The sequence below is a fragment of the Brettanomyces bruxellensis genome, chromosome 9 (assembly GCF_011074885.1).
Source record: "Brettanomyces bruxellensis chromosome 9, complete sequence".
NCBI classification, from domain to species: domain Eukaryota; kingdom Fungi; phylum Ascomycota; class Pichiomycetes; order Pichiales; family Pichiaceae; genus Brettanomyces; species Brettanomyces bruxellensis.
Genome location: NC_054690.1, coordinates 139,921 through 153,969, shown reverse-complemented (window position 1 = coordinate 153,969; position 14,049 = coordinate 139,921). Strand labels below are relative to the sequence as shown.

The window sequence follows — 14,049 nt, the reverse complement described above, 5'->3', positions numbered from 1 at the left end:
GAAAATGAACTTCACAACCTCAGGCCAGATATAGGAGGAGGAGGATGTACGATCAGGAAAAGCAAAGAAGAGCAAATACACTATCAGTTCTAATTCCAATTATTTATTTATTCATCGTTTAGTTCCTTTACTTTGATGGGTAGCCGTTAACTTTTCATGTTGCTTGATTTTTTGCACTTGTAAATCGGTTTTCTTCTCATTTTCGTGTTCTTCTATTCTCATTCATTATCGTACTATGCTTTATTTCATTTTTGACTATTCAAAGGTTTTGTTAATCTTTCTACTATCTATGCCTTTTCTTTTTATTAATTTCGCAGATATTCTGCTTTTCTTCTTCGAATATCATTTCTTATTGGTAATTTGTCTTTAGTTATATGAACTGTAGTTCTAGAAAGCCGTTTCTTGCAAATGATGCGGGGCTATCCAATCAAAAAAAAGTATTTTTATTTCGCTTGTTTTGGGAAAGTGGTGCGGTAATGAGAACCACATCACTTCGAAAAATAATTTATCAGCATAGCCACACACAAATGCTTTGGTGGCACATAACTGCTTTTTTTTTTTTTCTGAGGTAAAGTGAGAATCTGCTCTGAACCAAAATCATGTACAAATCGGGAAAACAGTAAATATAAGTATCCGCACTACTGAGAAAAAATATAGTTTACAATAGTAAACACAACCTGTTGAAAGTCCGTTGGAAAAAAACATATCTCGAAATGTTTGCAGGCTAAGTCCAGATAACTTATAATTATTTGTAGAAGGACAGGTCTCTTGCTTAATTTTAGGACCAGCTAATGCAATTCAAGAGCTACAAATTACAGATTGTTCGAAGCTTACACATTAAAAGATCTTAAATACTATTTGAGATGACTGGATCTTTTCCTTCAAATTTCCAAGGGGAGGTTTGGGTTCCAGATGACAAAACAACATTTAGAAAGGGACAAATTATTGATTACATTGAGGATGGCAAGAAGTGTAAGGTGCAGTTGGATGGATCATCAGATGTTAATGTTTATGACTGTGACAAAGTTGAAAAATGCAACCCTCCGGCCTTTACAAAGTGTGACGATATGGCATCTTTGACATACTTAAACGAGCCATCAATTTTGCACAATTTGAAGTTGAGATACAAGGATGACAACATATACACTTACTCTGGTCTTTTTTTAGTTGCTATTAATCCCTACAAGACACTGAATATATACAACAAAGACTTCATCAAACTGTACCGCAATTCCGTGAAGAAAGATACACCATCTGAAAGCGACTTATACTGCGAAACTACAACTGTGAGAAGCTCAATGAAACCTCATATTTTTTCTGTTGCTGAGGAGGCATACCAGAACTTACTCAGTGACAGTCAGGATCAAAGCATTCTTGTTACAGGAGAATCCGGTGCCGGTAAAACTGAAAACACAAAAAAAGTGATACAGTACATTCTTGGTGTTTCTACAAGCGAGAACAATAGGGAGAAGGCCATGAAATTAGAAACCCAGATTATGCAAGCAAACCCAATTCTTGAAAGTTTTGGTAATGCTACTACTGTGAGGAACTTGAACTCCTCCAGATTCGGAAAATTTGTCAAGGTTAACATTTTGACTGCCTCAAAAGAGATTAGTGGGTCCCACATTGATTGGTATCTATTGGAAAAGTCACGTGTTGTGATGCAGGAGCCAGGGGAACGAAATTATCATGCATTTTACGAACTGTTATCGGGAGCCTCTAACTCACTATTGAAGAAACTTGACCTCTCGCGCTCAATTGGAACATATAATTACCTCAGAAAGGAGAAATTAATTAGTATAGATGACAAGCATGAATTTGAAAATTTAGAGCAGGCATTTGGTACTATGAACTTTGGTGAGTCTGACAAATTGAACGTTTACAACATTTTATCTGTGATCCTCCATCTTGGTAACATCACTTTCAGAAACCCTCCAAATGATAACAGACAAGCTATTATGGCCGATAATTCAGAGCCATTAGTGACTAAGATAGCTGAACTTCTTTCAGTTTCCGGCCCTGAACTCAAAGCGGCATTTCTCAAATCTAGGGCCAAGGCTGGAAGAGAGATCATTGTCCAAAATAGAACAGCCAGTCAGGCTAAGTTTGCGATTGATGCCCTCTCGAAAGGTTTGTATGAAAGATTATTCCAGTACTTGGTTGACAAGATCAACGAGACATTTGACAACAACCGTCTTTTTACCATGGAGAAGTCGAACTACATCGGTATTTTGGATATTGCAGGGTTTGAGATCTTTAAAAAGAACTCGTTTGAACAACTCTGTATTAACTATACAAACGAGAAGCTCCAGCAGTTTTTCAATCATCATATGTTCGTATTGGAACAAAGTGAGTACTTAAAGGAAGGAATAAGTTGGCAGTATATTGACTTTGGCCAAGAGTTGAAACCAACCATTGAACTTATTGAAGGCTCGAAGAATAAGAAATGCAGTATCTTTTCAATATTGGATGAGGAGTGCATTGTTCCTAAAGGTACAGATGATTCATTTTTGGAAAAATTATTCCATGAATTGGAAACAAGAGACAAGAAGACCGACAAGAAAAAGCTTAGCTTCAAGCCAAACAAGGTCCGGGATGGATTCGTTGTCAAGCACTATGCTGGTGAGGTTTCTTACTTTGTTGATGGCTGGCTGGATAAAAATAAAGATCCTTTAAGCAGTACAGTCGTGGATTTACTGGCTCACTCAAAGAACACATTTGTGTCCGATCTTTTTGACTCTCCAGAATTATTACAGTCCAATCTATCAAACTCTCCTGTGAAAGGTGGAAGACAGAGAAAATCAGCTAGATTTAGAACTGTTGCTCAAAGACATAAGGAGCAGTTGGGTGATTTAATGACACAACTTTCTCATACGCACCCACATTTCGTTCGTTGCATTCTACCAAACAGCAATAAAAAACCGGGAGAGTTTAATAATAGGTTAGTTTTGGATCAGCTAAGATGTAATGGTGTGTTAGAGGGAATAAGAATTGCCAGATCTGGTTATCCTAACAGAGTTTCGTTTGAACAGTTTGCAAAGCATTATGCAATTTTGTCGAAGAGGACGGTGGACAAAAAGTCCAATTACAAAAACATATGTGAGCTTATTCTGAAAGATCTGGACCTAAATGAAGAGGTTTATAAAATTGGTATCACCAAGCTTTTTTTCAGAAATGGTGTGTTGGCCTCAATTGAAAAGGTGAAGCAGGAGAAACTTGATCGGACAATTACAGACATCGAGGCTATTGCTAGAGGTATCATATCAAGAAGAAGCCTTATGAAAAAAATTGCCGAATATAGGGCCTCGAAAGTGATTTTACAAAACCTTAAATCGTACAATAAGATTGCTCAGGATCCATGGTTCAAACTTATAATGCAATTGAGACCTACTTTATCTGATTCCAGCGCTGTGGAATCACACTATATTGAAAAGATGCAGGCTCTTGAAACAAAGGTCACGGAGCTTACGTCACAAGTTCAAGGAGAATTAAAGTCCAAGGAGGATCTCCAAAAGAAGTATGATTCATTGAGTACATCGGTATCAGGCGACAGAGACCTTTTAAAGGATAAGGATGAGAAGCTTGCAAAGACTCAAAAGCAGATAGTTCAACTTGAAAAGGATATTCAGGCAAAGAAAGAAAAGTTGGACGAGTTGCTTCAAAACCAGAAACGTACTGATGATATCGAGGAGAAGAGGCAGAAACTAGAAAGTGAACTTCTGAACCTGAAAAATAAATACGAGTCTAAGAAGATGGATTCTCAGAAAGTGAAGAAGGAGTTGGAATCTTTGAAGAATAGTATCAAGGAAAAGGAGGATATCATTTTACGAACGAAGAAGAAGTTATCGGAAAATAAAATGAATCTTGACAAATCACTCAAGGAGACGGTAAGTTATTACGAAATACGAAGAACGATTTATATTCACGACAAATTACTAACATGTACTTTTTTTTTCTGACAGAAATCACGTCTTTCCACACTTTCTGAAGAGAACACGAAGCTAAAAAATCTTATGGGTATAAAAGAGTCATCAATCAAGGAGTATAGAAGCCAGGTTCAGGGAAAGGATGCCGAATTGGTCAAATTGAAAGCAGATTTCGATAAGATTAAATCACAACCAGCGCAGAAGAAGGTCGTCAAAGAGTTAGCGGATCTGAAGAAAAGTTACAAGCAGCTGAATCATGACTTTAAAGAAACCAAGAACTTACTTGACAGTAAAATTAGAGAAGAGATTGACTTTGATAAGGGGAAACAGAAATATGATAAAGAAATATCCGATCTGAGAGAACATCTTAATGGTTTGAAACAGGAGCTCTCTCTTGAAAAGAAGCTCACACAAGAGCTTCAGGAGGAATTGAACGATCAAAAGACTGAAAACGAGAGCTTAATGATGGAGAAGAAAAAGCACGATGTTAAGTTGGCCGAATATAGTTTTAAACTTTCTCACGATCAAAGTAAGAAACCTTTAAAGGAAGCTCATTCGATGGATGAGGATTCCGAACAGATACAGGACGAAATTGAAATGCTTCAAACAAGATTGGCTGCCGAATCATATGAAAATAGACAATTGAGAGCAAAATTGAGAAAGGCTTCATCAGCTCCATCGTCTGCCAGATCTTCATTGATTGAAAGTAGAAGATCATCAATTCACTCAATGGGTTCTCTCTCGTCTACAAAGTCTGCTGATAACATTCCACCATCTAAGGAACTACTTTTGGAACGTGCAGCCAACAAACGTCTAGAGAGATTGAATGTTGAACTCCAAAGACAGCTCCTTCTCAACAAAAACAGTATTCGCAAAGCTGAAGGGCTCAAGCCTCTCGAGGATGATTTCAAGGTGAAGTACCAGTTGGCACAGCTGAAGATTCAGAATTTACAAGAGCGGTTGGTCCAAGGCCAAGAAAATTCTACAGTGCCACCATCATTACCATTGCGTAACGTTGATAAGGAAGAGATAAACAATGAGAACATATTGAATGGATCCACTTTGGATAAATCAAGCAAGCAGTCTCTCCTAATGAGACAGGAGAATTTGCGGCTTAGTGCTAGATTGAACGAACTGCAAACTAAGTTGAAGAGATTGCAGGTTACCAGCAGTTCAACATTTATCCAACAGGAGGAGTTGGCCAAGCTAAAGTCCAGGGTTGTTATTATAGATGGTAAGAATAAGTCGTTACAAGAATCTATAGACTTCTATAAGACGCGTGCGGAGAACTATTATAACAAGATTGAAGCTGCTGAGGTGGCTGTTCAAAGTGCAAAAAGAGCACAGTCAATGACTGAGGATGAGCTTGAGCACACAAAACAACAGCTTGATGTTGCTAGAAAGGAGTTCAAGGAGTCGGATGCAAATGTTGCCCAACTTGCTACAAAAATCAGAGATATTGAGAAGGAGCTTTCCGATAGGACATTTGAGTTGAAGAAAGTGAAAGAAGCATATGATGCTTTGAAGGATAAATATGAGAATAGTGAAGAGCTTAGAGCCTCAACAACATCTTTGCAGAGCGAATCACGAGATAAAGAACTGAGTATGCTCAATAAAAGCCTCATCGGTTCCATGAACAAAGAAACGGAACTTCGAAAGCAGGTGAAAAATATTATGATTCAGATGGAAATTGCAAAGAAAGAGACCCAGTCACTCAAGTTCTCGAATGTCGAGCTTTCTAAGGAAAAGGATGGTTTATCTAAGCAGTTGAAGGAGTGCATGGTTAAAAGAGATATGCTTGCAAGGGAAAGCAAAGAGTACTCTATGAAGGTTACAGACTTGACATCACAAACTAAGGCATTAAAGACTGCAAATGAAAACTTATCAAGGGAAAGAGACGATCTATTGAAGTCGAAAAAGATGCTTGAGAAGAAGGTGGAGGAAATTTCAGCCGAGTTTGAAAAGCACCTTGAGAAGACCAAGAAAGATGCGTCAAACGCTGTTAGTGTTGTTCAGCTTCGTGATGAGTTGAAGGAATCTAAAAGTAAGATTTCTAGTTTGAGCAAGAGGCTTTCTGAATACCAGAAGAGAGCACATGGTGCGACAGACACTGCTAAGAAGATGAAGAAGGAGGCATTGATGATTATCGAGGAAAACAAGGCTCTCACGAAGTACAATGCTAACTTGAGATCAAAGATTGAAGATGCAGAGAGTAAGTACAATGAGCAATTGCAGACCCAGAACCAGCATTGGACCAAGAGAGTACAGGAACTTGAAGATAAGTTATACATGAGTAATGCAACGAAAAGAGACGATGAACAGAAGGTGTTTAATCTTCAGAGAACAATTAAGGATCTCGAACAGCATAGCACAATGCAAAACTCATCTATTAAAAGATATACCGATCAGGTCGATTACTTACAAAAGACGGTCGATCGGATGGACTCAAAGCTTTCCGAAATGCAGAGGAAGGATGCTGAAAACGTGTTGAGCCTTAAACGTGCAAGAAGGCAAGTTGAGGAGTCTAAGGAGAAGGCATTAATGATGGAAAAGGAATTACTTCAGTGGAAGATGGATGGTGTTTCGGCATAAGCGTACTTTTCATTTTAAATACTGCTTTTTAAAAGGTTGTTTGTTTTTGTATTCATGTTTTTTGTATTTTTAAATTTGATTTTGCATGTTAAATTGGACCTGTGGTGTAACAAATAGCATTCTTGGAACCCCAAAATTTCGCTCAATAGGGTGAAAGATGAAATATAATAAATAGTCATATTTCTGTACCCGTTCCTCCGCATAATTGTGTCTCCTGTACCGGGATAGACTCGGAGATACTCATGACTTATTTTATTTATTTTTTTTTTCTCCGCTCCTCTGTTTGAGTCAGAATTCATGGAGTTGGCATAAAAATTATTCACTATTCGCACTAACGAGCAGGAAATGAAAAATGAGACATACGATATTGATTGACTCGAGGAAAAAAATAGTCAAACTTCATCAAAAAAAATTTTGAGATAGGAAGGTTACACAACTTTTCATTTTACTTCCCCAACACTCGAAGTGTACATATATAGTTTATTTTCCCGACTTTCAATATAATTTCAATTAAGTTAGGCATCGTTTCTTTGTTGTACATCAGCGGACGTATCCGACAATTATGATTAGACTTACTGGAATTAAGACGGCCATCCGGGGAATTTCCTCGAGAGGAATGGCATCAACTTCGATTTGTGCTAAAAACATGAACATTATTAGAAGCTCATCATCTTCAACTTCTGCCCTTGCATACAAAACTTTGCACAGAAACAGAAGAATTCCATCACTGCCTACAGTTGAGACGCCAGCCTGGAATGCTGACTCAGCTGTTTCGTCAATACTTTACGAGACACCAATACCATCAAACCTACCAAAGACTCAACATGTCTTGAACTGTTTGGTGCAAAATGAGCCTGGTGTTCTTTCTTTGGTTTCTGGTACGCTGGCCGCTCGAGGATTCAATATTGACTCTTTGGTTGTTTGCAACACCGAGGTTAAAGATTTATCTAGAATGACAATTGTCTTGGATGGACAGGATGGTGTTATTGAACAAGCCAGAAGACAGATTGAAGATTTGGTTCCAGTCTATGCTGTTCTTGATTACACGCACTCACAGATTATAAAGAGGGAGCTGCTTTTGCTCAGAGTTTCACTCTTGGGACAAGAATACTTCCGTGAATTGATTGCTCACCATAACCACGAAGGTGAAGAGGTTGAAGGAAAAATCAGAAAGGAGAAGTACCATCCAAAGAATCTTCCACCTTCACAGGCTCTCAGACAGAAATACGAGCACTTGGATGCCATCACGAGGCTCACAAAAGAGTTTGGTGGAAAAGTTGTCGATATCTCTGACAGAAATTGTATTGTCGAGTTGTCTGCAAAGCCTTCTCGTATTAGTGCCTTTATTGGCTTACTGCGTCCATTCGGAATCTTGGAGCTTGCACGTTCAGGTATGATGGCACTTCCAAGAACCCCTATTGAAGGTACTGTCGAAAATGGAACTGATCCAAGCAAGGATGCTGCTGATGTTGTCGATTCTACCCAAATGCCTCCAAGTTAAGCACTGGGATGTTTAGCTGGGCAGTCTTCTGTGCGACACTTCTTTCTATTTTGTTACAATAAGATATTTGTTTGGACACACTTCGGATGTCGTAGAATATCGACACCGTGCACTAAATATAGTAATGCGATTCTCATACTAAGAAATTTTAAATTTGATTGTAGTTATCATTTTACTAAAGAGGTTTTTGATCACATAAAGCTGATTATCTGAACCACGGAAAGCTAATAAACCCAAAAAATAATGCGAATAGTTATAAATGCATGTAACACATAACCGACTACTGTAAACCACCAGCACGCGGTACTGCCACCAGAAACCAAAACCAAAAACTAAAATTATATGCTAAAATGTGCCTTTCCCGACCCTGGTATATCCTGAATCACAAAATTTCCAACTGGCGATTGCATCTTCAAGTCCACAAGTGCATCAATGAATATTTCGCTTTGACCATCCTGCATAGCTTGCATAATCAGTGAATTGAAAACAGAAGAATCAGTGATATCAATCACCATGTCCTTGAGCTCCGAAGATATAAATGCCAATGTTTTCCCTGTCTCCGGATGAAAAATTGTAGTTGTCGCATTTCGCCAGTTACCAATAACTATCTGGCCAAACTTATCTCCCTGATACTTTAGGTTTGCGTTACCTTTAAGTGCATTTACACCCATGTCATCTATTTCCAACCCTTGCAGGTCCGCCCAGACGTTTAGAATGCCACTAACAATTGGCGTCTGTAAATCTTGCAACCTAAAATGTAAATCTGTCATAGTTACATTTTTCACAAGATTGGCGGTTTTCTCAGTAAAATTTAATGGAATATCAATTGGAATGCTGATCTTCCTGAAAGCTTGTGAAACCTCATCTGAAAATCCAGGGAGGCTCTTACCGCGTAAATCGAACACAACCCTATCATTGTATCTAAGATCTTCAACGAATTTATCTAAAGCCGAAAATTTCTCATTCTTGCATTTAGATGAAAACTTTTGAATATCGGAATCAGCAATATCAAGAGTACTTGAAACGGTGAGGGTAGAGTTCATTTCTGATAATAAAAATGAATCAATCTTCAATGTTCCGGTATTGCTTTTCTCGTCCTTCTTGCATCCTTTAGCTAGCAATCTCCAGGTTGATCCCGGGATATTTATCATTTTTAGCCCCAAAATATTTATTAATTTCTCAAACGGATTTTCAGCCACAGATACTCCAAATGAACAGGATATTGTAAGAGCCTCCTTATCCTTACCGCAGCTGATAGAATTCATATTTATGTCTTGTTCTTCTGGTAATTCCAATAAATTCTTCGGTATTTTCAAATCAATCGGAATTCTAACATGTGTCAATGTAATATATCCGTTCATGAAAAGTATCTTAACATTTGCATCACCCTGTAATTTAAGTTGTGTATTTGGATCCTTTAAAAGCTTCTTCACCGTACCTAGAACACCTTTGGAATCGGGATAAAGAGTGAAATACAAATCCATTTTGCTATCTGAATTATCGACCGTACTAACCGAAAAAGGTGCAATATGAACAGATCCCAAGCGATTATAATCATCCAGCTTGGAATCATAAACGAGCATATCGATATCATCTATTTGCATGTTTAATCTTCTGATAACAAAACCTCCGTACCTGAAATAAGATCTTGCTCTCTTATCATTTATGTTTGTAAAATTATTGTGTGCTGTTCCAGTCAGCTCAAGGTTTACACCACCTGATGACGAAATCCCAAGAAAGTTAATGTCTTCCGCTTCGAAATCAGTTCCTTCAACAGCGTATTGTCCTATATCTGGTATAATGGAGTGGAAAAATATAACAGCTATGCCAATTAGGACAGAACTAAGAATTATAATGGGAATCCAGACATCAAGCCGGTACTTCTTCACTATTTGATGTAATCTTTTCCCCAAACTGACATTGGAATCTTGACCGCCACTTTGGCCAATATTTCCAAGAAGTGGCAAAGTTTCATCGTCATTAGCAACTGGCATTTTTTTCCTGATACGTGTGACGCAAAAATAGCAATTAATGTGGGTTTATTCAAGAAAAATATCTCAAAAGCATGCTATTTGCTTTAGTAGAGTCACAGGTAATAAGTGAGTGAGAGTGAGAGTGTGCGATAAAGTTCGATAACATATGATAATAAAGAAAATCAAATTACGTAAATATCAAAAAAAATCTCAAAAAATTTTCAGGTACGAAATTTTATCGCTCTTTCTTATCTTCTTCAAATCTATGAGAAAGAATATTGCTTCTATTTAGAGGTAACTATTAGTCATACGTATATTGAACCATCCATCAAGCTCATTTAAAATGTTGTATATGATTGGTTTGGGTCTTGCCTACCCCGAAGATATAACAGTGAGGGGATTGGAAGCAGTCAAAAAATGTAAGAAGGTTTTCCTTGAAGGATACACATCTATTCTGATGGACGCAACAAAGGAGTCGTTAGAGAAGTTTTATGGAAGGAAAATTACAATAGCCTATAGGGAAACCGTCGAGTCGCAGTCTGATGAGATTCTTGCAGATGCCAAGGAGGATAACGTTGCGTTTTTGGTTGTTGGTGATGTGTTTGGTGCCACAACACATACAGATCTGGTTATTAGAGCCAGGGAACAAGGTATTCAAGTTGAATGCATTCACAATGCTTCAGTGATGAATGCAGTTGGAGCATGTGGATTACAGTTATATAAGTTTGGCCAGGCTGTGTCAATAGTTTTCTTCACGGATTCATGGAGACCAGATTCGTTTTATGAAAAGATCATGGAAAATAGACGTATTGGACTGCACACACTTCTTCTTTTGGATATTAAGGTGAGGGAGCCTGATTTTAAGGAGCTCATGAAGGGACATCTTACGTACGAGCCTCCAAGATACATGTCTGTTGCACAGTGCTGTCAAGAACTTCTAGAAGTGGAAGAAAAGAAGCAGGAAGGTGCATACACTCCCGATACTCCATGTGTTGCCATTTCACGTTTAGGAAGTTCCGAGCAATCATTTAAGGCTGCAACATTAAAGCAGTTGTCCGAATATGATGCCGGAAAGCCATTGCATTCCGTTGTCATGTTGGGTCATCAAGTCCATGATTTGGAACTTGAGTATCTTCTTGACTATGCTGATGATAAGGAGGCATTTAAAGCTGCCGTGAAGAAAGATCAACAGCTATTTGAAAAGGATGAGAAGAAAGACAACTAATTCCAGAGTTTTTAATAGAAAGAATTTACAATGCACTTCGAAGTTAGAGAACACGAAGAGTTTTATCTTAATGTTTGTTGTATTACTTGTGTATGCGGATGTCGTAGTTATTTATCGCATGCTCAATACTTCTTGAATGAACGAATTGACAACATCCATATTTACTTCTCTGGTATAGAAAAGCTGAATGGAAATTTCATTTATAGGGTTCACAAATCCCGATGTTTCCGATTCTGGTTTAAGGACTAAGAAATTGAATAAGGAAGAAGTAGGCTCTCGTATAAGTACCCTTCTGATCTGTTACAGGAACGCAAAAGATGGGGAAAAGCATCCCACGCTTTTGCGAAATAAAGTAGGTGTACAATTTATCAAAAATAAAGATTTAATAACTCCATACAAAACTCTGAAGATATGCCGCACAAGCTGACTTCAATTTTTATACAAATCAATGACTAACTAAACTATTAACTGAAATGGGCCTTAATATTTTCCGAAGTCTCTTCCCGTGGATGATGGCATGAAAAATCACAATGCAAAATCTAAACCGCGCTTTCGCGTTGTTGAGGTGCGTGGGATGGATAGTTCAATAAAAAATAAATAAACAGACAAATATAATTTGATAACTATCACAGTAATTCATTGAAATCCTAACAAGATAATATCCTTCAACCCACGGCTGAAGCTTACGATTAAACTCGAAGAACAATAGGACCGGGTCAGATGTACTCGGGTTTTCTATATCGAAATTCTATTTTTAATTTTCAGGGCCATATCTCTCCATTTTCGATCAGATTTCCGAAGAATGCAATGATTAAATCAGAGTGACATATGCAACGGATTGAAGAATTAGTCAAATTCATCCCACCTACAAATAATCTGTCTTGACATGAAAGCAAGTAAGTATGATGCGTGGGCGGCTGATACTTGTTGTATCATGGATCTTTAATGTATTTAAAGAATTGAGAATCCTTAACTACTCCTATGAATCAGCTTCAAAATATCCAATCTGGAACAACAGCAGAGTATTCACAAGAAAGTAAAGTTAAGAATGACAGGATTTCAGTCAACTACAGAAGATCTTACTACTTTTCTTAAGGCAGAGCTTGCACCATTAGCAACCAGACCAGCAGGAGTTCTAACGATTACTGGATCTGACTGTTCTGGTGCAGATCAATTGGAAGCAGATATAAAAACAATTACTCTTTGCCAATGTTTTGCAGTGTCTTGTATTACGGCAATTACCGCAAGGAACGTGAAAGGGGTCCAGGCTGTTTACCCAAGCTCGAGGGATTCCGTCAAATGTGTTCTTGAAACATTAAAAGATGATGTTTTAAATCTTAAGGCTGTCAAGGTTGGTCTTCTTCCAAGTGCATGCTTTAGTCCTGTTTCCGAATTCTTACAAACGTGTGAACAGATAGGCCTTGAAAATGTGGTTTTGGATCCTTTCATTGTTGAAAATGATGCTGACTTTGGACCTTCCCTAGTTTCTCAATTGCTTGGCATTTTCAAATACTGCCGCCTTGTTACTCCCAGCCTTACTGATGCAGAGATCATTATGTCTTGTTTGAAAGGTCAATCTCGTTTGCAACGTATTAACATTACTGGTGTGAAGTCATTGTGCGATGCTGCTGTCACACTCGGAAAGGAAATTCATTCTAGTATTTTATTAAAAGGTGGCCAAGTACCTTTCGATGCCCAAGGTCTAAAAGTTGACAGAAAGAATCCTAAGTTAATTTACAATGTGCTTTACGACTACAAAGTCGATGAAACGATTGTATTCAAAAGTAATTACGTCAATTCTGAAAATACACAGGGAGCAGGATGCATTCTTTCATCGTCCATAGCATCAAACTTGGCAGTTGGCATTTCTTTAAAAGAATCAGTGAAAAACTCCATCGTGTTTGTTAATGAGTCAATCAGGCACTCAATCTCAAGACAGATTGGTGCTCTAACTTGTCCATGGAGATATGGAAATGATTCTAGGCCCGAAATGATGATAAGGAAACCATTGTATTTACAAGAAAACTCGCCATTTTTACCACAAAACAATGTATTGAAAAAACTGATTGACGATAAGGAAGCAAACCCTGTGTGGGTATCATTTACGCACTCGGATTTCTTTCGCACCATCAACAATGGTACCATGAGAGATTCGGCTCTTCGTCATTTTCTTCTCCAGGATTACAAATATCTCAAGTCATTTTTTGCATGCCATAAACGTCTTTATGACCTTGCAAAGTCACCTGAGACCAAGGATGTGGCTGCAAACTTAGTTCAAATCATTCAACGAGAATTTCATGGTCATGCGAACCTTCTCAAGACAAAATTTGGAATTGACAACCCCGAGGATATCGATCCATCGCCAGCTTTGACATCCTATGTCAACTACATGGAGAAATATAAAAATGGTGACAGCTTTTTAGAACTTGAAACGGCATTAATCCCATGTCAATTTGGATTCAATCCAGCTGTCTCCAGGTTTTACAAACCAACGGCTGCCTACGATTTTTCAACAGGAGGAGTGATTACCACTGAACTATCTGACTTTGAACCATGTAAATCCCAGTATGAAAGCTGGCTCCAGGCAGCAACTTCGATCACAGAAGATAATGGCAATAAGACATTACAAGCTGCGTATAATAACACATTTAATTGTGAGGTTGCAGAAGGTAAAACTAATTACGAACACATAAAAAAGATCTTTATTGAAGGATGCAAACAAGAATATGATTTCTGGGATGAGTGTTATAGATCATAAGTCATTCGTGATTCAATTATCAATGGTTTTATCTAAGCCGTCGCATTCAGGGAAGCCTCGCCGAATAGAATTAT

The 14,049-nt window shown here is 38.0% G+C and overlaps 5 protein-coding genes across 5 annotated transcripts; 4 read left to right on the top strand and 1 right to left on the bottom strand.

Moving 5' to 3' along the window:
- Positions 1–863: 863 nt before the first annotated feature.
- Positions 864–6,518, top strand: BRETT_001949 (uncharacterized protein; the record flags this gene model as incomplete). Its single annotated transcript, XM_041280487.1, has 2 exons — positions 864–3,887; positions 3,963–6,518. 2 exons carry the CDS (start codon positions 864–866, stop codon positions 6,516–6,518), a joined length of 5,580 nt encoding a protein of 1,859 aa, XP_041138278.1.
- A 562-nt stretch (positions 6,519–7,080) lies between these two features.
- On the top strand, positions 7,081–8,019 carry ILV6 (acetolactate synthase, regulatory subunit; the record flags this gene model as incomplete). The annotated part of the gene is made up of 1 exon (XM_041280486.1): positions 7,081–8,019. The coding sequence occupies one exon, from the start codon at positions 7,081–7,083 to the stop codon at positions 8,017–8,019; it is 939 nt and encodes a 312-aa protein (XP_041138277.1).
- Positions 8,020–8,357: 338 nt separating this feature from the next.
- On the bottom strand, positions 8,358–10,013 carry BRETT_001947 (uncharacterized protein; the record flags this gene model as incomplete). The annotated part of the gene is made up of 1 exon (XM_041280485.1): positions 8,358–10,013. The coding sequence occupies one exon, from the start codon at positions 10,011–10,013 to the stop codon at positions 8,358–8,360; it is 1,656 nt and encodes a 551-aa protein (XP_041138276.1).
- A 322-nt stretch (positions 10,014–10,335) lies between these two features.
- On the top strand, positions 10,336–11,217 carry DPH5 (diphthine synthase; the record flags this gene model as incomplete). Its single annotated transcript, XM_041280484.1, has 1 exon — positions 10,336–11,217. The coding sequence occupies one exon, from the start codon at positions 10,336–10,338 to the stop codon at positions 11,215–11,217; it is 882 nt and encodes a 293-aa protein (XP_041138275.1).
- A 1,048-nt stretch (positions 11,218–12,265) lies between these two features.
- BRETT_001945 (uncharacterized protein) lies at positions 12,266–13,975 on the top strand (the record flags this gene model as incomplete). The annotated part of the gene is made up of 1 exon (XM_041280483.1): positions 12,266–13,975. One exon carries the CDS (start codon positions 12,266–12,268, stop codon positions 13,973–13,975), a length of 1,710 nt encoding a protein of 569 aa, XP_041138274.1.
- Positions 13,976–14,049: the final 74 nt, after the last annotated feature.